At 41.8% G+C, this 24,925-nt stretch overlaps 1 protein-coding gene across 1 annotated transcript in view; it reads right to left on the reverse strand.

The window, feature by feature from the left end:
- Positions 1-24,925, reverse strand: part of LOC129337363 (sodium channel protein type 5 subunit alpha-like) — a 62,522-nt gene that overhangs the window by 5,929 nt on the left and 31,668 nt on the right. The window contains exons 15-24 of the mRNA XM_054990965.1: positions 22,183-22,581; positions 20,087-20,524; positions 17,388-17,496; positions 15,582-15,736; positions 12,860-13,033; positions 10,869-11,012; positions 9,663-9,887; positions 8,279-8,332; positions 6,824-6,953; positions 5,236-5,336 (exon numbers count right to left, since the gene is read on the reverse strand). Coding sequence (XP_054846940.1) covers positions 5,236-5,336; positions 6,824-6,953; positions 8,279-8,332; positions 9,663-9,887; positions 10,869-11,012; positions 12,860-13,033; positions 15,582-15,736; positions 17,388-17,496; positions 20,087-20,524; positions 22,183-22,581 — 1,929 coding nt within the window. The remainder of the gene's footprint in view (positions 1-5,235; positions 5,337-6,823; positions 6,954-8,278; positions 8,333-9,662; positions 9,888-10,868; positions 11,013-12,859; positions 13,034-15,581; positions 15,737-17,387; positions 17,497-20,086; positions 20,525-22,182; positions 22,582-24,925) is intronic.

Consider the following 24,925-nt stretch of genomic DNA (forward strand, 5'->3'; position numbering starts at 1 on the left):
CTAAATTGTATCAACCCCCCCTTCCCCCCCTCCTTATTGACTTCCAACAGCTTTCCAACCCTTAGCCCATCTTATTATTTAAATTACTCTTAACTATAATTTTTCTAAATCTTATATATATTGTATCACTTATTCTAAGCATATTCAAATTCTTCTATATCTCCAATTTACTGATGTATCAATCTACATCTCACTGTTTAATCTATCTATTTTTAATACAATCTTCTTAATACTAATATTAGCTTAGATTAATTAATAACTAAATTTCCCCATTAATGGTAAAGTTGCTTCTCTCTCCCCTTTGTAAAATCACTTATCAGTAATTCTCAAACTGCCACAGTCCTCCTTTCACATCCCATTTTTTTTCTAGATATTGTTTCAGTTTCCCCCAGTCTGCAATGTATTCTCCTGGATCAAGATCTTTCAGTTTTCTTGTCATTTTGTCCATTTCTGCCATGTACAACAATTTGTAAATCCAATCTTCTATAGTTGGTATTTCTTGCACTTTCCATTTCTGCGCATACAAAAGTCTTGCTGCTGTAGTCATGTAAAATAGCAATGTTCTATACTGCATTGGAACATCTTCCATTCCCAAGTTCAGTAGCAGCAATTCTGGGTTCTTATTTATTTGGGTTTGCAAAACCTCATTAATTATTTCTATTATATCTCCCCAGTATTGCTTAGCTACCTCCACCACATATGATACAATGATCCTTCATGCTTTTTACATTTCCAGCATTTATCTGACATATTTGCATTTCCAAGCGCAATCTTCTTAGGCGTTAAATACCACCTATACATCATTTTATACACATTCTCTTTAATATTGGTACAAGTTGAAATCTTCAAAGTGTTTTTCCACAAGTGTTCCCATGATTCCATTGTTATTTCTTTATTAAAGTTTATTGCCCATTTCACCATCTGGACTTTGACTGTCTCGTCTTCCGTATGCCATTTTAAAAGTATTTTATATATTTTCGAAATGTCTTTTTTACCTTCTTGTAAAATCACATCTTCTAGCTCCGAGTTTTTCAGTCTTATTCCTCCACTTAAACAGTCCGAGTTGTAAAGATCCCTGATTTGCCTATATTGAAACCATCCATATTGAGGAGATAACTCTTCTTGTGCCTTTATTTTTAATATTCTATGTTCCATCGACGTTATCTCTTTATAAGTTAAACATTGTTGTTCATTATAAACAGCTCTCGGATCTATTACTTCATATGGTACCACCCATGAAGGGATACCACTTTCCATGTAATTCTTGTATTTCTTCCAGATTGTGAAAAGGCTTCTTCTAATATAGTGATGCAAAAACATGGAGTCCGCTTTAACTTTGTCGTACCACAAGTAGGCATGCCATCCAAACAATTTTTTGTGTCCCTCCAAGGCCAGCAATTTACGGTCTTTTAGCGTTATCCAGTCTTTTAACCAGGCCAGACAAATTGCTTCGTAATATAATCTTATGTTTGGCAGTTGCAGTCCCCCTCTTTCTTTCGAATCTTGTAATACTTTCATTTTCACCCGGGGTTTCTTGCCTGCCCCCATGAAGTCTGAAATTTTTCTTTGCCATTTGTCAAATTGTTTGAAGTCTCAGATAATTGGAATAGTTTGCAGCAAAAACATCACACGTGGTAACACATTCATCTTCACTGCTGCTATTCTTCCCAACCATGACAAATTTAATTTATTCCATTTTATCAAGTCTCTTTCTATTTGTTGCCACAGTTTCTCGTAATTATTTTAAAATAAATCTATGTTTTTCGCAGTCAGCTCAATTCCTAAATATTTCACTTTGTTAGTTACCTCGCAGTCTGTTGTCTCCATTAATTCTTGCTGTTTTTGCTTCGTCATATTCTTACACAATATCTTCAACTTCTTTTTATTCACATAGAATCCAGCCAAGTCTCCAAATTCTTTTATTTTATCCATTATTTTTGGCATGTTATCTATTGGATCTTCCACTATCAACATTACATCATCCGCAAATGCTCTGACTTTGTAGGAAAATTCCTTTATTTTTATGCCACGAATTGTATCGTCCTCTCGAATTTGGATCAGCAAAATTTCCAAAATCAAAATAAACAACAATGGAGACAATGGGCAGCCTTGTCTTGTACCTTTACTTATTTTCAATTTTTTAGTCAAATCATCATTAACTACAATCGCTGCACACTGGTCTTTATAAATTCCTTTAACTGCTTGTATGAACTTTTCTCCCATTTGCAGCTTTTCCATAGTGGCAAACATAAAATCCCAGTTCAAATTGTCAAATGCTTTTTCCGCGTCCACAAAAAAGAAACCAACTTCCCTATCACAGTGCTTATCGTAGTATTCAATAGCGTTTATTACTGTCCTTAAATTGTCCTTAATTTGTCTATTGGGTAGGAATCCAGCTTGTTCTTCTGCAATAAATTCCGACATCCATCCCTTTAACCTTTCCGCCATAATTTTCGCAAATATTTTATAATCATTATTCAGCAGTGAAATTGGCCAATAGTTCTTAACATTAGTCAAGTCCTGATTCGGTTTCGTTTTCGCAGCCATGTCGGACGCTCCTCTCGGCAGGTCCGAGAAGAAGCGGCCGAGCCACCTGGCCGGGCGGCTGATCTGCAAAGGTTAGCCCCCAGACTCTCAGGGAGGGAGTCTGAGTCCGGGGCGCGGCGGGAAGAGCCCTCTGACAGATCGAGGCAGGGGGTAAATTGCCCGTTTGTCCCTATGGAGGCCGGCAGAAGAGCGTGGCACCCAGTGTGCTGCCAGGCCATGGAAAACGGCAAGGAACAGGATTAGGCGAAAGCCTGCAAGTAAGCGAATCCCTTCTGTTACTACAAGCGCATGTGAGGAGTGGTGGGGTCTGAAGGTGAGAAGACTCGGATTTTCCCCCCCTCGCAGAGTCTGGGAAGATTGGCGGTTCCCCCCCCCTAAAATGGCAGCGAAAAAGCAGAGTCCTGCTCTTGGCAAGTCAGTTACGGCTGCCTTGCAGAGGGGCGAGACGCTCGAGGAACTGGTCAAAAGATCGGTCGTGGAAGCCATAAAACCCTTTGTTGACAAGCTGAATGAAACAGATCAAAGGGTGGGCTTAGTTGAGAGCGATGTGAAAGCCATTAAAGAAGCAGCGGGGGGGCAGAGAAGTCTGCCCGGGAAAGTGCGTCACTTATGAGAGCAACGAACAGGGAACTAAAGCTGGTGGAAAACCAGCTGATCGGACTGCAAGTGGAGCGAACACAGACCATTTTGCGTCTCCAGAATGTTAAAGAGGAGGAAAATGAGGATTTATGGGATCTCGCCTCGGAACTTTTAGTGATACCTGCGAGGGCAACTAAAGAAGAAGTGAAAAGCGCCATTTTGGGAGTCCGTCGGGCATCCTCAAAATATGCAATGAAGCGGCAGTTGCCTCGTGAGATTGTTATTGAGTTTTCATCTAGGAGGGTCCGGGACAGTATCCTATATAATTCATACAATGCGGAGTTAGACTTTCTGGGAAATAAAGTCAAGATATTGAAGGACGTTCCATTTTTAGTTCGGAAGAGAAGATTTAAATACAAGAAGTTGGCAGCTCTTTTGAGGGAACGGGACATAAAGTACAAATGGCTACTCCCGGAAGGAATCGGGTTTAGTTATAAAGATCAAGCTTACAAGATTAATTCGGAAGATCAGCTAAGGGATTTTGTGGATAAAAATCCAGAATTTGGGCCAGACACCAAGCAAAAAGAAGAGGATCCGAAGCCTGAAGGGAGGGGGGAGGCAACGAGCGCTGCGGCTGTAGCTGCTCAGAGAGAATTGCGCCCGAGGCCCAGGGGAGGGAAAAAGATTTAATTTGAATTGTAATTTGTATTTTGTATGATCAACCAGTCCATCACTACTTTATAAAGCTATTTTTTTATTATGGCAGTATGAAGGGAAAGCATTGAAGTGTAGTGTTTAGTGTTTGTAGGTTACCTTCCCCTTTTTTCCACCCCTCCTTTCCCTTCTCTTTTTTCTCCCTTCTTTCCCTTCCCTTGTGCTATTGTAGTCTTTTGTAGTTACTGTTATTGTAGTTTTGTATGTTAGATATTGAAAAATAAAAAAACTTTCAAAAAAAAAACATTAGTCAAGTCCTGTCCATCTTTCGGGATCAGTGATATATTAGCTTCATTCCATGAATCAGGAATCTTTTGGCCTTGTAAAATTCCATTGATTACCTCCCTTAGAAACGGTGTCAGATCATTAGCCATCATTCTATAAAACTTTGCTGTTATTCCATCTGGTCCAGGCGCTTTCCCTAATTTTGTTGATTGTATAGCTTCTTTTATTTCTTCCTCTGTCACTTCCCTATTTAGCTTCTCTTTCCATTCCTCTGAAATTATTGGAAGCTTCTTTTTCTCCAAATATTCCGCTATTGAATCTCTATTCACCTCCTTTTTTTGGTACAATTTTGCATAAAATTTAAAAAAGGCTCTACTAATGGCTGATTGATCCATCAATATTTTATCCTCTTCTCGAATCTTAGTTATGGTTTTCTTCTCCTTTTTTTTCTTTAATTGCTACGCTAAGTATTTCCCAGGTTTGTTTGCACCTTCAAACGACTTCTGCTTCATTTTTTTAAAATTCCACTCCAATTCTCTGTTATTCATTGCCGTCAATTGTTCCTGCAGGATTTTCATGTCCTGATATATTTTCTTTTGCCCTGGTCTTTTTTTAAGTTGTATCTCTTTGGCTTAAATTTTTTCCATAATTTCAAGTCTCTTTTCTTCCCTTCTCTTCCTAGCTCTTGCATTCAGATCCATTAGTATTCCTCTAATCACAGCTTTATATGTGTCCCATACCTTATAGGTTGATACATCCTTGTTCAAGTTGTACTGTATAAAGAATTTGGTTTCTCTTCATAACAACGCAATGTTTTCTTCCATCTGCAGCAAGTCTTCATTTATCCTCCATCCTTTTCTTTTAGTATTTTTTCCAAATCTCCACATGATTGGATTATGATCTGAGCCTACCTTGGGCATTATCTCCACGTCTCTAGTCCATACCACCAATTCTTTGGAGGCCCAGATCTTCTCTAATAATCCTGACACATACAAATTCCACATAATCTTACAAACAGTAATCCTACTAGAATAAAAAAAAATGAATTTCCAAGCTAAGGGTAAAACTACTTTCTATTAAATAATTTGGCTTTGAAAGGTCTTTTCCAATTAATAGCCAACACTAACAATAATAAACAAGGAAATGCTGTTTTGTTTGCGAATGTCTTACTAGTGGTCGTGGAACCGGCTTCTGTAGTTTCTTGTTACCAAGTTTTTTCAGTGCATTGTAATATTTCTTCTGATCCTCTGATAAAAAAATGAGTTCTCCACCTAGGTATAAGACAATAACACTTCTATAACATTTCTTCCTAAGGAAACCAAGGTATGCATTCAGACGCCACAAGAAATCTGTTTCTAAACAATTATTTGATTCAACTCATTATTGAGACTTCTTGGTGGGGAAGCTTAGGATTAGAGATGAGCATGAACTGGAAAAAAAACTGAACCACATGGTTTGTGGTTCGTCAAATTTTGTGAACCATGAACCATGAATTTTCATGAACCTGCCCCTGGTTCGTGAACTGGTTCGTTTAGTTTGTGAAAACGGCACATCTAGGTCAGAAAATCATCACTTCCGGGTCAGCAGAAAGTCACTTCCAAGCCAGCAGAAGTTCACTTCTGGGTCAGCAGAAGGTCTGTAGGAAGTCCATCCTCTGTTGCCTAGGAAGCTGATTGATTGGCACCAGGCTGTCTGCAGTGACAAACCAAGAAAACAAAACAAAAGAACCAGCCTAAAGTTTGTGGCGGTTCGCCAGAAATGGGATCTGATGAATTGCTGGTTCGCGAACCTGAACTGGCCTGGTTTGTGCTTAATTTTGGTTCGTATTTCAGTTCATGCCCATCTCTACTGAGGATACAGAAGCTGCTTTCAGACAGTCTCTCTCATTGCCCAAGCTGCCTCAGATTTTTTCACCGGCTTTAAATTAAGGGCTAAACTAGATGTAATGGCACCCCCATGTCAGACACCCGGATGCCCCTACTAATTTGAAGTCTAACATGACCAATTTAAAAATGTCATGAAGGCCGTGTGGTGGGATGAGGCACTCTTGTTTTCCCCATGTGCTGAGATCCCCCGTCCCCCTCAGCTATCTCTACCTTACTATCTTTTAGCCAAAAAAGGCCAAAACATTTATTTTTACCCAGGATTTTAACTGAGGAGCCTATCTTTTAAAGCTATTTTGATGGTTTGCTTCCAGCCAAAAGACTGTTTTATGGATATTATTTAGGCTGTTCTTATACCAGTGGCTTGTCTTTATGATTTTTTAAAAATATTGATAATTCTTATATTGTTATTTGTATGATTGCATTGTATGGCTTCTACTTCATGAGCCACCTTGAGCAGGACTTTGGAAAGGTAGAGTATACATTTCCTAAACAGATAGATAATAATTAGGGACATTCCCATGTCGAATCTATTACACTACATAAGAGAACACAAAGTTTATATGATTATTTTTAAAGTTGACATTTAGAGTCTGCCTTTTCCACTGAGACTTAGGGTTACCAACTCTGGGTTGGGAAATTCTTGGAGATTGGGGGTGGAGCCTGAGAAGGGCAGGGTTTGGGGAGGGGAGAAACCTCACTGTGTATACCACAGTGTATGCCACAGAGTCCACCCTCCAAAGCAGCCATTTTCTCCAAGATCTCCAGGCCCCATTTGGTAGTTGGCTACCCTATTGAGACTCAAGGATGATTACACATGCCCTCTGTATGTATACCTTTGTATTAAGGGAAGATTATTATAACTCATATGCTACTTATCTTTTTCCTTTGTTGGTTAAAATTGTCAATAACAACTCCGATGAAGAGGTTCAGCATGAAGAAAGATCCAAATATGATAAAGGCCACAAAATAGAAGTATGCATACTTATTACTTTCAAAACAGTCCTGTGAGATAAAATAGAAAGGAAAAAAAAGCATTTGGTTATATAGAAACAGAGGAGACTACATTATCTTTGTCTGTTCTTAATTTAACATAAAAAGTATTATTATGTCAATTTTGCCTAAAAACACCTTGCAAGCAGATGCAGATTTGGAAAACAAGAAGACCACATAAGGTTCCCAAACAAGTTAAAGCTTGTATTTTGGATTTAATTGCCTGCAGTGGACAGGGTGCCAGTGATCTTACAACAGAGGGGATTTAAAAAAGCGAATGTCATGGTCATATCACCAATATTCATATGGTAGGATCACAGAATCACAGGGTTGGAAGGGATCTCCGGGGTCATCTAGTCCAACCTCCTGCACAATGCAGGAAATTCACTATTCCCCCCACACACATACACAGGGACTCTGTTCCATGCCCAGAAGATGGCAAAACACCATTAGGATCCACAGCCAAAGTGGCCTGTGGAAAGTTGCTTCCTGACCCCAAAGTGGCGATCATCAATAAGCATGTAAGAAGGGGCCACAAGAACCAAGCACTGATATAACTCTTCCTGCCCTCCCTCTCCTGACCTGCCTAGATACACAGAATCAGCATTGCTGTCAGATGACGACCTAGCCTCTGCTTAACCCTTGGCAAATTAAATGACTGGCCAAGGCCTAGGAGCAGCTTTGCCTTTAGCTATCTGTCGGTGGTCCTTGAAGTGGTTGGCTATAGCCGCTCCCACGACGTGTGCCTCTGAAGCTGTTCCTGGGGCATGGAATTGGATGGGGTGGGGAACTTTGAAGGACATGGTCCAGGTAGGGTTGCCAACCTGCAGGTGGTGGCTGGAGATCTGCTGGAATTACAACTGATTTCCAGGTGACAAAGGTCAGTTCATCTGGAGAAAATGGCTGCTTTGGAGGGTTGACTCTATGGCATTATACCATTCTGAGGCCCCTCCCCTCCCCAAACTCCACCTTCTCCAGGCTCCACCCCAAAATCTCCAGGAATTTCCCAGCATGGACCTGGATACCCTAGGTCCAGACCTTCAGATTTCCTGTCTCTATTCGCTCCATATCTGCCTTTTTTAAAAGGAATGACAAGATGCCAAAATGAGAGGAAATGAGGGATCAATAAAGGAGATAAATTGTTTCAGAACTTCTAGGGTGGAAGGGGTGAAGAAAGAGACAGGTAAGAGAAAGAAGGCTCTAGAAAGAATGAGAGGAACTGGGATGTTATTCTTCCACTGGCTAATTAGCATAGTCCTGCCTACAAAGCAAGAGGAAAGAGAAACCTGAAATACCTTCCCCTTCTCCTCTGACAGAGAAATGGCTTAATGGCTTACCCCAGATCCATCTACAGCAGCATCCATAATGTCCGTCCAACCTTTAAATGTTGCCTAGAAAAAATATTAACAAACTGAGCTATTTAAGTGTTCCATCAGTGATTTTCCCATGCCTCCAGAGTATCAGTGAGTTTGTCCCAGTTAGTTGAGAAAAACATAATCGCAATGTGTCACATCATGACAACACGGAGCATTTGCACAGAAACAAAAGACAAAGAAAAGTAAGGTACAAGTAACACTCTAGTTCAGGGATCCCCAACCTTTTTGAGACAATACGCACATTTGGAATTCTGATACAGTGTGGTGGGCGCAGCGACAATAAGGTTGCCACAAAACGGCTGCTGCAGGAGGCAGGGCCAGCCACAAAATGGCTGCTACTGCTTACCTTCAGTTGTACAGTGATGATGCTTGTGCTGTGGAGCAGCTCCTGCCAAAGCATCGCTTTTAAAAATCTACACAGCCAAGCAATACTCCAAGCTTTGCAAAAGCCCCACCTACTTTCTAAAAACACTTGGCAGGCACCAGAAAAGGTGTTGGTGGGCACAATTGTTGGGAACCACTGCTCTAGTTGAAAGCAATAATAATATGAAAAAGTCATTTTGCAGAAGACCGCCTGGCGACAATCTCACACCAGGGTCCTCATGCTATGGGCACTAACTTCCAAAGCCATGGCATCAAAAGGGTGCCATAGGGAAAGTACATTGCTGAGAGCATGAGAATGGTGCATGTACATGTTATCTAGGAAAGAAGAAAACAAATCTGGGTATCCCTTGAAGTGTGAAGCTATTCTGTCAAGGTGTCACATACTGGAATGTAAGAACATAGGAACTGCAAATGCATGAAGCCACAGCCTTTGAGCAGGAGCCGTTTCGAGGAGACTCTGATAGATCTTGCCTTCGGGGTAAATTTGTGACAGAAAGGGCAGGCAGCTCTATCTTGCGACCCCCTGCCCAGGCAGAGAAGGCACACAGAATGAACGTTTTTCAGCATCATTTTAAAGCACAGCTGGTACAATCCTGAAGAGGCTCCTCTTGAGCCATAGCAGCAAAGGGGGAAACACACTTTTTCTTCTTTAATGTAGTTTTGTTCTTCACTAGAATCTCTGTTGATGACAAAAACTTTTAAAAGGAATAAGTCTCCTCAGCCTCAAGGATGAGGTGAGGGAAGAATGGGGAACAGCAGCGTAGATCCTCTCTCCATGGTGGCACGGAGGGAACTCCTGGTCATGAGATGATTTGGGCAGGAAAGCACCAAGGGGAGAAGGGGTGCTTCTAGCCTTCTAGAAAGCTCTAGAAATCTTTTCATGGCTGGCCTGCATGTGCACAGTCCCAATGTGTTCCTGCCCAGAAGCCTCAAGGATGAACATTTGAAAGTCTGAACATACCACTTGGAGGAGTGCCAGATATCCATTTCCAACATTATTAAAGTTGACGCTATTATTGACCCGTGTGGAGCTTGTATTATTACAGACTAAACCAGCTCTGTCACTCTCAGATTTGTCTCCAAATAGATTTACTCCTAGGATGTTAAATGGGAGCCAGAGAACAATGCAGACAAGCAGTACGTTCCCAATGGAAGGGATGGCACCTACAAGGGCATTCACCACAACCTAAAAGTAAATGGAAGACAGATTCACGGATTCAATATATTGGACAGCTGTATCACAGCAATTAACGACGACAGCTAAAGATGTTGTAAAAAAAACTATCTCTGAATACGTTGGGGTGGGGGGGATAATGGGGATGCAATTGCCTTTATACCTTGTTTGTAAGCTTCCCATAGGCATGAAGCTGGCCACTGCTGGAAAGAGGATGCTATTAACAGCATGGCTGTTTCTTATGTTCTTAGGGTGGTGGATTTAACCCATGCATGCAGCTTTGTTTCCTCATCTATATACTTCCTCAAAGTCTACTTCTTCTACACAATGTTTCTGGAGTACGGTACACCATACGATTTCCCCACAAAATGTCTTCTATCATTTCTATCGGATGTCCCGTTCTTAGCTTTCCTTTATTGTTATCTATTCTCCCCTGCAGAGCATGTTACAGGTGCCACAGGGATGCTCCAGAAACATTCTCATCCCAGCTGTAACAACTGCAAGTACTCACGGTGTGACTCACCCCTTGAAACTGCTTGAGCGGGGTGGGGGTTAAGCCAATCTCAATGTGATGGAGCAAATCACAGGGAGAGCGTTTGTAAGGGTGATGACCTGGATTCACTCACACCATAGGAAGGCCTTATCAGCACCCTCCTACTCAGCGGCTACATCATGTCTTCTGGCTCTCACAGTCTAAGTAGGGATGGTGCTAAATGCATCTATTCTCGCCATGCACAATGCTAACGCTAGTCATGTCAAATAAAGAGAAGTACAGAAGCCAAAGGCAGAAGGTGGATTAATTGAGGCCTCATCAGATGGCAAGACAAAGGGAGCAGAGGCTGCCTGAAACTGACAATAACTTCTGAAGAGGCAAATTCACAACTTCCTTGCTTTAATGCTACCTAGCCAAAGATCAACTACATTTAAAAATCTATTTCAGCCTTTGTTTTTCTTATTCGTATTAGAAACACAGGATGGTGAAAACTGTATTACCTTAATCCCTTTAAATCTGGATAATGCTCGAAGCGGCCTCAAGGCTCTCAGAGTTCTGAGAGATTTTATAGAGCTCCGATTGTCACACAGTGAAAGATTCTTTTCTTTTGATCTAGCCTCTGCCGCCAGGGAAGCCAATGAAATCTGTGGTCATTGACAAAACACACAGGTTGTTTTTCAATGTTCTACTTTCAGGAAATCCTTTCCATGCTAACATTAAGGTTTTTAATTGGTTTAGCTGTAAGCTGCCTCAAACAGATCCCTGGAAAGGCGGTATATATTTTTTCTAAACAAATAAACATTTGCTAACGAACCCCTACATGACTATCTTTGATCCACTGAGAACTGACCAAGAATCTTCTCCTGTGTACCCTTCCTCCATCTCATTCCGCTCCTTCTATTGTTCTCCCTAAGTCCAATGTTAGACTGAAAGCTTTTAAAAGCAAAGGGTTGTTTTTTGGGTTGCTAGTTTGCTACACTTATTCTGATGCTTTAGATTACCAACAATATTAATATTGTTATTAATTCTTGAGCATCTTTGGGGTCACCAGTCTTATGTATGAGAAACGTGTTATTATTTTTTATATTCTTTGTTATGATTAAAAGTAGAAAGGATGTATTAACACAGCATATATATCATTTTAGAAGATACATTAGCATAGATAACTTTGTATGTTGTTTGAAGTTATAATTAGCCAAAAATGTGAGCTCTATATATTGAGAAAGTTAACTATTGTTATAAGATTATTCTGAAAGCCTATAAATATTGGAGTCTGAACTGATTATCAGCTTCTTCTAAAAGGGCTCCTTGATTATCAGCTTCTTCTAGTAAAGGGCTCCTTGCTTTGTGACCTTTTTATTTTAAATACAACTGTTATGATCCCCTTTCTGTCACGTAGTTAGGTTTTGTCTTTACCATCTGGGTAGATTGCTATCACCAGGAATTATATTCCAAAATAATTTAAATTGCCCTTTTAATAATGTGCCCAAGTATCAGGCTCCGTGGGACTATGTGGCCCTGAGGAAAGGAATGGGATATATAGGAATGACAGACACTCTGGGATAAAAAAAACCAAAATAAACTTATATTTTTACACAAGTCTATCGGTTTCACTCTAGTACTTAAGCTTGATGGTTTCAAAGATAGTTCTCAAAGTTTCTTCACATAGGCACAGTCACTCAGATCTTCATAAACTTTCTATCTCAGGCTGCACACACAGTTTGCCTGCTTCAAATAGAATGAATATATACTCTCACAGACACACACAGTTCAGGCTTCCACCCAAGTTGCTTTTTTCTCAGAAACACATGGACACTCTCAGGCTGCACACAGCTTGCCTGTCAAAACGAGACTCCATATTTCTCTCAGAAACACACCATTCAGGCTTCACACAGATTGCCTAACTGAACTAGAACAAGAATCCTTTCAGAGCCAAGCTACAAGTGACGAATGACACTTGCCTGGCAAGTGAACAGACTCACATGTATTCCTCCCTGTTCACTTGCCATTCAGTTGTGCAAGGGAATGGCAAGTGAACAGGGAGGAATACACGTGAGTCTGTTCACTTGCCAGGCAAGTGTCATTCGTCACTTGTAGCTTGGCTCTCAGTAACTAAAAGTGCTGTTCACTCCGCCCACACTCTCAGTCATCAGCCAATCATCTCACTCACTCATCCCTCTTTCACCCCCATTCTTCATCTGTACCACACCAAGCATTTAAACATACGCATGCACGCACGCACGCACATGCTCTCTCTCTCTTAAAATCATTACAACAACTGTTTTTATTTTTATTATTTGTTGGATTTATATCCACTATATTTATGTCCACTACTGTTACATTATAGCAATCACTGGCAACTTGATTATCCTGTGCAGTCAAGCAAAATTGGCTGCACTACCCTATAGCGTAGAAGTAGCCTAGGTCGTCTTTTTGCATACAAATACATTGTGGAAGTATAAAAATATTAAATAACATGCGTGCTACTTACACATACAATAAAAAAATCAAGCCAACACCAGGCATTGGTGAAATACTTCTTGAAACCATAGGCCACCCATTTCAGAAGCATCTCCAGGAAAAAGATGTAGAAAAAAACCTTATCTGCATAGTCCAGTACGGTTTTAACATTCTTTAGGTTTTTAAGGTCTATGTCTTCAAAAGTCTAGAATTTCAGAAATCAGATGCCATTTAGAACTCTGTAGTAGGATATTTTAAATATTTGCTGGGTGATGATGAGATAGGCTGCAATCTAATTCCCATGGCACTCACTGAGGACTTATTCCAGCTCACTAAAATACACAACGGAAGTACTAAAAACTTGACTAAAAGTTCAATTTATGCATCTTGTTCTAATACTGCTAAAGAGCTGAATACATAGCAAAATCCAGCTATAACGCCAGACATACTTTTCAAAGGATTAATGAAGTTCTATTGCGTTTAGAAAATGAAGCGTTAGAACTCAGCACGAATGGTCCTTTTTGTTGGCAGATGGAAAGAATCCAAATCAAGTTACTCTTCCGTCTTGTTCCACAGACAGGTTTATACTACTTAGCCAAATCTTTAACTTTGCCAATGGGAGGAGTAACATCTCACATTTGGAACACAGTGGGCCAAGCAATGTGCAACATTTCCCCAAAGAAAATAACAGCTAAAGGTATATCCAAAACCAAAACCATGTAATGTATTTTATTAAGATCAGTGAAAATGGTAAGCTGAAGCAAAGAAACTATATATTTACAGAGATACTAACAAGAACAGAAAGGGGTGCAGGGTAGCAAGTTGTCTATTGATTGGCAATGGGCCTGGCCCCAAAGAGTCCTCCCTCCAGAACAGGAAGAACAGGAGCAAGGGTGGAGTGGAAGGCCAAGGTAGTCCTAGAAAGAGCCCTGTGTTGCCAAGTAGGCCCCCTCCCCTGCTTTAAAGCCTGCCATGAACTGTGTTAAAGTTTCCTGCGTTACTGTTTCACTGCTGCACAAAGATTGCTTTGCACGTGTGTGCTCTGATACACGTGTCAGTTTCCTGCCTGCGTGTCAATTACCCTGCTGCTGTAATAGACTGTGTAGTCTACTGACTCCATGTTTGGTTAACTGCACAAAGGACTCTCTTCCTGGGCAAGCCCTGCCCTGACCTGTATCTGGACTTCCCAGTTTGGACTCTGTTACAAGTGTGCCCCGTGCCTGCATTGCCATCTGCCACGGACCGTGCCTGTTCCCTGCCTTGGACTGTGTTTTAAAGTGCTGTTTCCCCTGCCTCCATGGAAGCCTGCCTCATATGGGCCCAAGCCGCTGCTAGCAGCCGGGCGCCTGCCGGGGAAACCTCCAGCGAGCCTGGCTAGGCGCTCCCTGGTCAGTTCCCGCCTGGAGCCTCCCGCGGGCCGGTCCCCGAGCTTGCCCTCGCTACCGGGCAGCCTGCTACCCAGCCCCAGCTATGCCCAGCCGGCATCCATGTTCTCAGGCACCCAGAAGACCCTGAGAGGAAGACTGCTTTGGGAAGCCATTTCGGCGAAGCGGGCACACCACGTCTGCAGCGAGAGCCCCTCGCCCCGCTCTGCATATCTTAGGAGCCGCCCCGGAGAAGAACTAAGTGCCGACCATCCCAAGCACTTAGAGAATGCATCTCAAAGAAACCTCCGCATTCCAGAGCTGATGACATCAGGACAAGCCCTGTCCGCTGGAACATCCTTTCAGCCCACTTGGATTTCCCCCACCCTCTTTTGTCCCCTCTTCCTGAGGTGTCACTTATCACAATCTGATTACCAAAGTGGCCCATCCAAGCCATTCAGTAGCCCATTAGAGTCTTTGTTTTAATCTGTGAGAACCACCAAGTACAGCACCAGCCCCAGGGTACGTTTTGGGGTATTTAAGCTGGTCTCCCAGACCACTCGGTGCTTAGGCCATTCCTATCCAGACTTCCTTGCTGTCCGTCTGTGGTTCCAGTGCTGGCATTGGGCCACCCTCGCTGCTGTGTCTCTGCTTCGCTCCAGGATAAGTGAGTATTTCCCCTATCATCGTTGGGAGCCCGCTAATGCGAACGTCTCTGTATTTCCTACTCTGTATTTCTTAGATCTTGTATGTTCTCTTGTATGCTTGTGCAAGTTTAGGCTTACGCCACACTAAATACACGTGTTTGGAACTTATTTGTAGTCTGCCTCTTTTTCACTAGAGTGTCTGGGATCGGGACCTCCGTATACGTAGGTTATGATCCGCGCTTAATTTTAAGTTACAGACTGCTATAGCTAATTCCCCATTATAATAAAGAGCAGTTCTGGTAACACCTGCTTTCTCTATCCATCTTTTATTGACAGACCAAAATTTGAATGCTGATAATATTGTTGTGACTGTCTAGCAATCCCTACAATGGCCACAGAGATCTCAGAGGGTATCCATTTCTTAAAGCTACAGACTTATATTATTTGGGGGACTTAAACCCCCCCCCCCCAAAATGTCTTTTGTTTTCAGATTTCAGATCTTTCTGCAAACCTGGAACTTTTCTTAGGTTTGTAGAAAGAACTGGCTTGTCTGTTCATGGTCCTAATCTCTAGATTTAAGTATCCACAGATGGGGCCATGTTGAAAATTAGATATATTTATGATAATATATCATCTTATCAAGCAAATTATTGTAGTCAAAGAAGCAAAAGCAAATTGGAGTTGACTAAGCCAAAAGAAAGTTATACTAGCTTAATTTGGGAAGACACAATAGTGAACTTACCAGAGTAAAGCTGCTCAGTAATATCATGAATATGATAAAATATTCAAACCAACTGTGTTTTATAATTTTAAAGCATGTTTTCCTAAACCTCCACCAAGTGCCACCTGGAAATGTATCAGAATTTACTACACAACATGAGAAGATCTTGGCACAACCTAGAGAAAACAAATGTTCAAGTTATCACTAATGGAAACAAAGGTAAATTTGTACCAGCCAGTGCTTTTCTAGCATGCTCTCTTTCCTCTGTCTCCTAGAAGATTCTGATACTGTTCTTTGCAGATGTATAGTCTGAACTAGCAGATGGCAGAAGAAGAGTTGCTTGTGGAAATGGGCAGGCTAGGGTGCTTACTCATGAGGTGATCTACTGTCAGGAAAGACCTGAAATGGAAGACTGAAGATTTTTCAGTCAAGCAGATCTGCTACAGCCCATCACTGGGAGTTCCTTCTCAGGATTATTTTATTATTTCTAACCCATCCGGCTCTTCTTCATTCAGTCATACTCTGTTTCAATCCAGCACTACTTGATACACACTAATTTGCCTAGGTGGGTTTCAAAATATCTGTGTCACATATATGCACACAATGGTTTAGATCCATGGGCAACTTCTGTTGATAGAAGGAATTTCCATCCTTGGAGCATGACTTTCTTACTTCTTTCTTACCTGGATGACAGAGGACCTCAGGAAGTGATGGGGGAACAGGAGATGGAAATTAGCAAAATGACCATTCTTCTACCCACAGCAATCCAGCGACAGATACAAGCCAATGTCTAGCTAGCCCCTAAACTGCTTGTGCTAATGTTCTTTGGAACATTTTTCCCCTTTGTCCCCTATTATCCCTGTGCCGCTGCTTGTTTCCTTGCAATAAATACATGCATATTAAAGTGCAAGAGATGCAGCAAAGGAATTCAGGTTTTAAGTACCAGTCAGCATTCCTACCTAGAAGCAGAACTGCCCTTGCCTGTAATTTCAAATGGAAAGCTTGTGCGAAGAAGATGCCTTGTAACAACATGCTCAGAGAGGAACACTGCACGGGATGGAAACACCCTGATCAGGGACCACATGTGTATTGCACGAACAGCTGGTATGTCCTGAATACATTTGGAATAGATGACCCATCTTTGTGACAATAAATTCTTCAATTGACTTGCGCTCTGGAAGCTTCTCTGACAAGAAGAAACTGACCACTTTAGTATGAATTTATGACTAAGAGAGATAAGCTGTGAGGGATGGTGAACCAGTTGCTGGTGACTAGGCCCTGTCTCTGAGATTATTTTATTTGTCCTCTGGCAGCATTACAAGGTTTGAATCCAAATATGGTAAAACATGTTTTACCAAAATATGGTAAAACATTCACAAGATAGAAAAAAATATTAAAAGAAAAAAAATATTCCACACTTCAATGTTAGATCTTTTAAATTTGTACGTAACAGATAATTGTATACATTTATCTGTAACACTATGTACACCATCACAATTTTTTTATGCATGTGGTTGTTAGTTTTCACAGCAAAATGCCTTCCATGCCCTAGAACACTCCTTAGTGAACAGAAGATGGCCAACCTTCAAGACAGATGCCAAAAGTGGCGCAAGCAGTGCGGGGCTGGAGGACTCCTGGACAGTGGGGCCTGGTTATATAGCACAGAGTTTGGCTGGCAAACTTGCCTGCCTCTCTAGGATGTAATGTAGTGCACACAAGAGCAGCTCTCTCTCTCTCTCTCTCTCTCTCATGCACACACTGTGTATATTTGCTTAGAAACTGGACATAAATACATACATTCCATGCCAAGAAAAGCCAGCCTTTTACCTTTTGGAAAGCAGTCCTCAGGTTCTCTCCTCTTTTCAGGCAAAAGGCTGCAAACAATAATTTGATCTACTGTGCTGATCTCAGAACCGCTGGTATCAAGATCGGACCTCTGGACAGGAAAACAAAACAAGAAATATCAGCATCCTCTTAAAGTAGCTAACAATGCAAACTGAAGGAAAGTTACATCCTTGTAATTCCATTGAATTCAACGAGCTTAGAAGGGTGTACTCTCCATAGGACTGCACTGTAACACAGTTACATGTCTGGTGGCCCCACCCACCTGATTCCCTTTCCTCCCCTGCAGCCCAAGACTTCCCCACCGGCCAGCTGAAGGCTTTCCCTCTTGGCTTGCAAGCCGTGGGGAAAAGGGCCCTTTGCAACTCCATGCTGGTTTACTTCAGCTGGCCTGCGAGGAAGTCTCGGTGGGCCAGCTGAAGCCAGGGAAGCCTCAAATGGGCTTTAAAGTTCAGCTGAAAAGAGGGAGGTCCCCCCACCCAGCTGAAGCCCAGGGAAGCTCCAACTGCTTATTTCACTGGAGGGGAGGGGAGAGGAGGGGATTCCTTCTCCCCTCCCATCAGGAGGGGGAAGAGGGAACTCCCTCCTCCCCCTTCCCATTGGGGGAGGGGGAGAGGGAAGCTTTGAAAGCTCAAAGCTGCACTTTTCAAAAGCGCACTTTTGAGCTTTCAAAGCTTCCTGCTGGCTTTTTCACCTTCAGCTTTTTCACCCCTTCAGTGTTCCAGGCGGCCCAGGGAGACAGACAGCCAGGCCCGTGGCAGAGGGCCTGGCTCCCCGGTAAGGGGCAGGCGCACGGGTGGGCCTGAATTGTAGGAGTGCTCCTGGGGGGTGGCCATGCCCTGCACAATGGTGTCACTTCCCAGAAGTGACCTCATCACACGGTTCCGGGAGCACCACCACCTGCCAGAAGCTGCCCAGCCTGAGAGTTCCCCCACCTCTTTCCACAGAAGAAGCAGCCCTGGGTGCTATGAAAATGAAATATATATCTATATACTTCTGTAACATTAAAGAGGAATAACAGACTGGTGGCATTAAAAATTACCGAACAAGCAATAAAGCTGTTAAACCATTCTCATTTACTTTACCTTGGGGACATCCAAAGACCAACTACTGGTAGCTTCAGAAATCTGGGAAGACCGATTTCTTGACTTTCTGTATTGTTCTCTCCTATGTCGTAGCTGGCTCCCCCAGAAAAAAAGTTTCCAGCAAATAATTAAATTTCTGTGAAGCAATGTTTTGTTCTTAAACTTTGCATATAGAATATTCATTAACTAATAATTTTAAAGCCTGCTTTCCCTCCCCACAGTAAAAGTTAAAAACCCCTAAAAACAAGAGATGTACTAAAATATTCAACAGCCGTCAACCAGCAATCAATATAGAGAACTAACGCAATGAGGATTCATGCTGTTTCCTTATTGCAGGTGGCATGCGGACCCTTTTGATTGCTAAAATGTTCTGCACCGTACCATACACATCTACGAAGTGCCCTGTTGGATCAGATCAATGGTCCATCTAGTCCAACAGTCTGCTTCCAACAGTGGCAACCAGGTGCTCATAAACAGAGCATGAACCTGATGGCTTTCCTCCTATTGTTTGTCCATGGCATCTGATATTCAGAAGTTTACTGTCTTGAACATGGAGATTCAGTTTTCCATTAGCATAGCTAATAACTGCTGATAGGCCTATTCTCCATGAATTCATAATCCTTTAGAAAGAACTTCTAAGCTAGTGGCAACTGTCTTCAGCAGTTACTGATATTCCTTACTATGGAACGTCATCTCTTAAAATATTCCTGACATTATTGGATAAGCTGTTCCAAACGATCAGGGCCAGAGCTGAAGAAACCCATGAGAAGGCAGGAAGCAGATGTGATCTGTCTCGTGGAGGTAGACAGGAGTAATTGGTGAGACAGATGAAACCGCTGCACAGGGAGAGGCCCTTCAGGTATGTGGATTCCAGGCTATTAACAATAACAACCAGCACCCTAGAATTGAATCTAGAAGCAAATTGGCAGGGAATGCAGATGTTCCAGTGCAATAGTAAAATGCTAATACACACACAACCTCCTGTAATGAGACATTCTCAGCTAACTACAAATTGTCATCAACAGCAGCCCTGTGTAGAGTATGTTGCAGCAGCCTAATCTCGACGTTATGGAAGCATGGGTCAGTATAGCCAGATCAGCAGAACCCAAGGAGTGGGAGATTTTGGGGGGGCCAGATGGAGACTGGAAAGGCCCTTCTGTGTATTACGGCAAGCCCAAAAGAACCTCTATTCTCTTAACGGAGTAAGTCAGTGACAAACTTGTCCTTCATCTGGAGCATGAAGGACAATCTACTCTTAAGGTTTCTGCCTAATCTTCAGCAATAGGTTTACCATATCTAGATTCAGTTCAGCTTCTTCTCTCTCAGCGACTTAAGCGTGGCATCTAGGCATCAGCCAAGAGTGAAGATGGTTGATTTTAGAGGCTTGTTCAAAGAAATATGAAGGTGGATCTCATCAGCAGACTGATGACCACAACTTCAAGCTGTGGCCAATCTCAGTTAGAGGTCTTGCATATCTTAAGTAGCATCAGTGACAGCATGAATCAGTGTAGAACAAGACTTTTAGGCAGCAGACTCTACTTCTACAATCTCAATAGTTACCTATATTCCTCCAGAATTTTTAAAATCTTGGTTTCATACCTGGTTACTGTAATCCATTTTTGTGACTGTACATTCTTCCTCATCACTAAAAACCTCATCTTCAGCAAGGGGGACACAAACACATTTATTAGAGCTTGACATAAAATCCTCCATGTTCCCATCGATTGTTGTCTTATCCCAATATTTGAAGATTTCATTGCTGACATAGTTCTCTTGAAATTCCTTCATCTCAGTGGTATACTCTTTCTGGTTTGCATTCGGGATAGCAACTGTCACCTTCTTATTCTGTGTCCCTGATGCCTTCAGCTTTTGCATGAGTCCATTGCAACACAGATCCCAAAGCCAGTGCTTGACAAATTGCAATCTACTATGAATATGAGCAAAGGCCGACTGCAAGTTAGGATCCTTTTCTTCCTCGATTGCAGGAGCACTGCTACTGAAAGAACTTAGCAGCAAAGCAATAAAGAGGTTGAGGACCTGAGGGGAAAGCAGTAATGTTGAAAATGGGGCAACAAGAGCATTTTGCAAATTAATATGTTTACAGTGCAATCCTAAGCAGAGTTACTCCAATCTAAGCCCATTGGCTGGAGCAACTCTTCCTAGGATTGCACTATTAAATAGCCTTTCTTTGGTATACAGACTCAGTGCTAAGATAGCATTTTCTTTATTATAATAATATTGCACTTATATAGCGCTCTTCTTGACAGATTAGTGCCTCACTCCAAGTGGTGAACTGTGTTACTATTATCCCCACAATACAGCTGGGACTGAGAGGAGTGGCTTACCCAAGGCCACTTGCTGAGCCCCCCAGCTGTATTGTGGGGATAATAATAACACTAACTTGTTCTCCACTCTGGATGAGGCACTAATCTGTCTAGAAGAGCACTATATAACTGCAGTAGTTATTATTATACTTCATTTTTGAAAAATGAGTAGGAAAGGAGGTTTCACTACCACACTAAAAATTAAGAATTTTTTTAATTGTTCCCATTATGAGGGCTAAGGAAAGAATGTTACTAATTTCCAGGGAAATCACAGGCACAATCCAATAGAGATTCAATACAGCCATACACAAATCTGTTGCTACTTCCTAGTTTTTCCCAGGTACTGTTTGAAACCAACCAAACCTGACCTGTTTGAACACAGATATATATCTGTACCAAAGACGATAATACCCCTCTGCAATACTGGCTCTCAAAATAGGTAATATATAGGGTAGTTGAGGGATCGCTGCCCTTGTATGAACCTGCCTGGTTATTAAGATCTTCATCAAAGGTTTTGTTGAACCCACCCACCCTGTTCTGAAATAAGTCAAGTAACATCAAAGGAAAGGGTTTCCTCTTTGCAGCACCTCACTTCAGGACCCCCCCCCCGGGCATCCAGTCTATTGCTTTTGGGCACCATTATAAAGCTTTTTGTTGACTAGTTGAGGGCTAGCAACCCTCAGGAGTCTAGCAGGGGCAGGACTAACCCCAATGGTGCCCTGCAATGCTACTTCTGGCCATGTAATCGAAGTGATATCACCACGTTGCAGGATGCACTATGATTCATCCAGAATTCCACAGAATTCTCCAAAAACTCCAATAACGCAACCTGAAGTAACATAGAGGCATTGTAGAATGCATTTTCCCCATTTATCCCTGCTGTCCCATAGAGTGCCAGCAGGCATTCCCTGGTGGCTGCAAGCAAATGGCAACCTTGTTGTTAACCCAGGTATTTGGAACTGGTTGGTCCTGCTTATTTTTATTGGCTGCTGTTAATGTTTTAAATGATGGGTTTTATGACAAAGTGCTTTTATAGGCTATGATTGCCATTTTTTCCTAGCCGCTTTATGTTAGGAGGGCCTATAAGGAGGCAGATGACCAGAGATTAAGTCTGTCTTTCCCCAGACTTTCCAAGTTAGACATGCTTACCAAACTGCAGAAGTGAACTAATTTCTTAAGGAAAAAAATGAGTGTGAACCTTCCAGGAGGAAGATAACTAGAGCCACAATCCTAAACACTGGGGAGTAAGAGCTCTTCAACTGAGTAAACATTTTATTTCTCCGTAAACGTGTTTAGGATTCCACTGCATAAAATGCTTGTGAAGAAGCACCCACATGCCCCACTGAACCAGCACGATCTTTGAAAACTCACCACTAGGTTTCCTACCACCAAGACCGTCATGAATAGAACGATACACCATCCTTCTTTCTTAGTTATTCGCATACAGTCCCACATAGTTTCAATCCATTCTCCACACAGAATTCGGAATATAATAAGAAATGAATGTAAAAAGTCATACATATGCCACCGTAATGTACATATTCCTCTCTCAATTGAACAGTTAGAATTTGGTAATGGTATAGCTTCACAGTCTTTACACCCAGTTTTGTTGTAAAAGTTCCCAAAACCTTGATTGCCGACCAAAGCAAAAATAAATACAGTGAAAATCAGAACAAGAGTGAGGTTACCCAGTGGGCCCACTGATTTGAGCATGATTTTCATGAGTTTATTCAAGGCTGGCCAAAACTTGGATAACTTGAAGATTCTCAGCTGTTAAAAAAAGAAAGAAAATAGCAACAAATAGAGTTGTTAGATGCAGCTTTTCAAATATTAAGTTTCAGGGCTTTTTTCTGAGAAAAGAGGTGGTGGAACTCAGTGGTCGAACTCAGGACCGCACAGTGATATCACTTTGGGTCAGCTGAAACAAGGGAGGAGTTTTTTTAAGTTTAAATAGTCCTCGGCGAAAATGGTCACATGGCCGGTGGCCCCACCCCCTGATCTCCAGACAGAGGGGAGTTTAGATTGCCCTCCACACCGCTGTCTGGAGATCAGGGGGCGGGGCCACCGCCCATGTGACCATTTTCAAGAGGTGCCGGAACTCCGTTCCACTGCGTTCCAGCTGAAAAAAAGCCCTGTTAAGTTTATACATTTTTAAAAAACTGTGAGAAACTAGTCAGCAGATAAAACAGCTGTGCTCTGATTCAGCTTTAATTATGCAAAATAACTGTGGGATGTGGATGTGCATTCAGATAAAAGATGGTGGCAAATTTTGTCATTAGGGAGTCTAAAATAGGACATCTTCAGAAACTGAAGTTCCATTACAAGTCAATTCCAAACCCCTAAATTAGGCCTAGGTCATAATGGGTTCTTCAGACTGTAGTCAGTTTTCCCTCCAAGATCAATCCACTGATCTGAAGAGGTGCAGAAAACTATATTCAATTTAAACTGGCAGGAAATTACTCCAAAGTATGCTCAGAAGCGCTCAGGCCTTAAGAATGAAGTCCTCTCTGCTGTTGGTTCCCTTGCCCTTCAGAATAATAAATTTGCTTGGGAGAGAGAAAACTGATATGGAGATCTAGAGGCACTTTCTTTTCTGAATTTTTACAAAAACAGTTAGAAGGATCCAAATCCTGCCCACTCCCCCAGTTCTCTATGAATACCAGGGAAATATTTATTATGAGGAAACCCTGGGCAACCATGCTTTCACTAAAGCATATGAGCATCCAAATATGCACCTAACTGAAAGCAAGACAGTGCAGACAGATGACATCTGTATCCAAATGCACATCCAACTTATTCCTACACTTCCTGATCCAGAAAAGATCCGTGCATGGAAAACTGCTTCTGCATGCAGAACCTGTTGTCTGGATCAAGAAACAAATAAGGTTGCCAGCCTGATGGTGGAAACCTGCAGGAAGATTAATTGGGGGTGGGAGGGCTCATATGCAACATCATGACATCACCAGCAATGCAGTGACATTACTTCCACTACTACTGGGAAGTGATGTCACATGGGGTGGGTGATGCTCTAACATTTGTCCAAAACTCTATGGGGCAAATGGCAGAGTGTTGCCCAATATGATGATAACACTTGCAGATCACAGCAGAAGTGACTTCATGGTGTTGGCATAATGCCGATAGCTCTCCTATCCCCCCTCAAGACTTTGCCACCTACCTGAGCAGCAGGGGTGGGAGGTGAACTGCCAAAGTGGGAGGCCTGGCAGTTACTAATATACAAATTAGTAAACATGATGTTTTGTAGAATAACTATTTGATTAAATAAAGTTGTCCCGTTATAGAGTTATGTACTCAAAAGAACATGCTCTCAATTCAGGATTGGTCTCTCTCACATTTCATTTCATTTTACCATGCACTATTCTAATATTCATATAATTTCAATACACCCACACTGGAATCCTAAGGAGAGTCCATTTTAAATCCATTGAAGATAATAGACTCGGAAGGCTAGGATTGCATTGCATATTACATAGTAGTAAAACAAAACTGAACTTTCAACTTTGCAAGGAGTGGTTATTATTATTTATAGTCTGCCTTTCTCTCTGAGACTCAAGGCAGATTACACAGTGTGAATTAGTGCAGTCAATTTCCAAGACATTTCAATAAACAATGTAATAAGGTATATAAAATGCAAATTTGCAAAGATTTAAGGCCAGCAGAAACCCAATACAGAGTTAAACGCTGAAACAGAACATAAGCAATTTTAAGACTGACACATTAAACAACATAGAGACTACCCAGTAGGATCATACTTACAGCAACAGGCAGTTCATAATAGTAAAGTCTATAGTCCCTATCCTTTAACTGATATATCTCTTTGAGACCACTTCCTTACAGTACAGCCCTTCTATCTGAGTAAAAAGCCCCCTTGAATAATTCAGTTTTCATAGTTTGCAGAAAGCCAGGAGAGTGGAAGCTTTCCGGACCTTGTCAGGTAGGCTGTTCCATAAGGTGGGGGCCACCACAGAGAAGGTACGTGTATGTGGTTGACTGTATTCCCATTTGCAAATGAGGCAGTGGCTGCTAAAACTGGCAGAAATTTTGTATGAAGGAATCTGATTCACTAGGAGTTAAGGTTATAATTTTTCTTTTTCCC

Source organism: Eublepharis macularius, chromosome 11 (assembly GCF_028583425.1).
Source record: "Eublepharis macularius isolate TG4126 chromosome 11, MPM_Emac_v1.0, whole genome shotgun sequence".
In the NCBI taxonomy this organism is placed as follows: domain Eukaryota; kingdom Metazoa; phylum Chordata; class Lepidosauria; order Squamata; family Eublepharidae; genus Eublepharis; species Eublepharis macularius.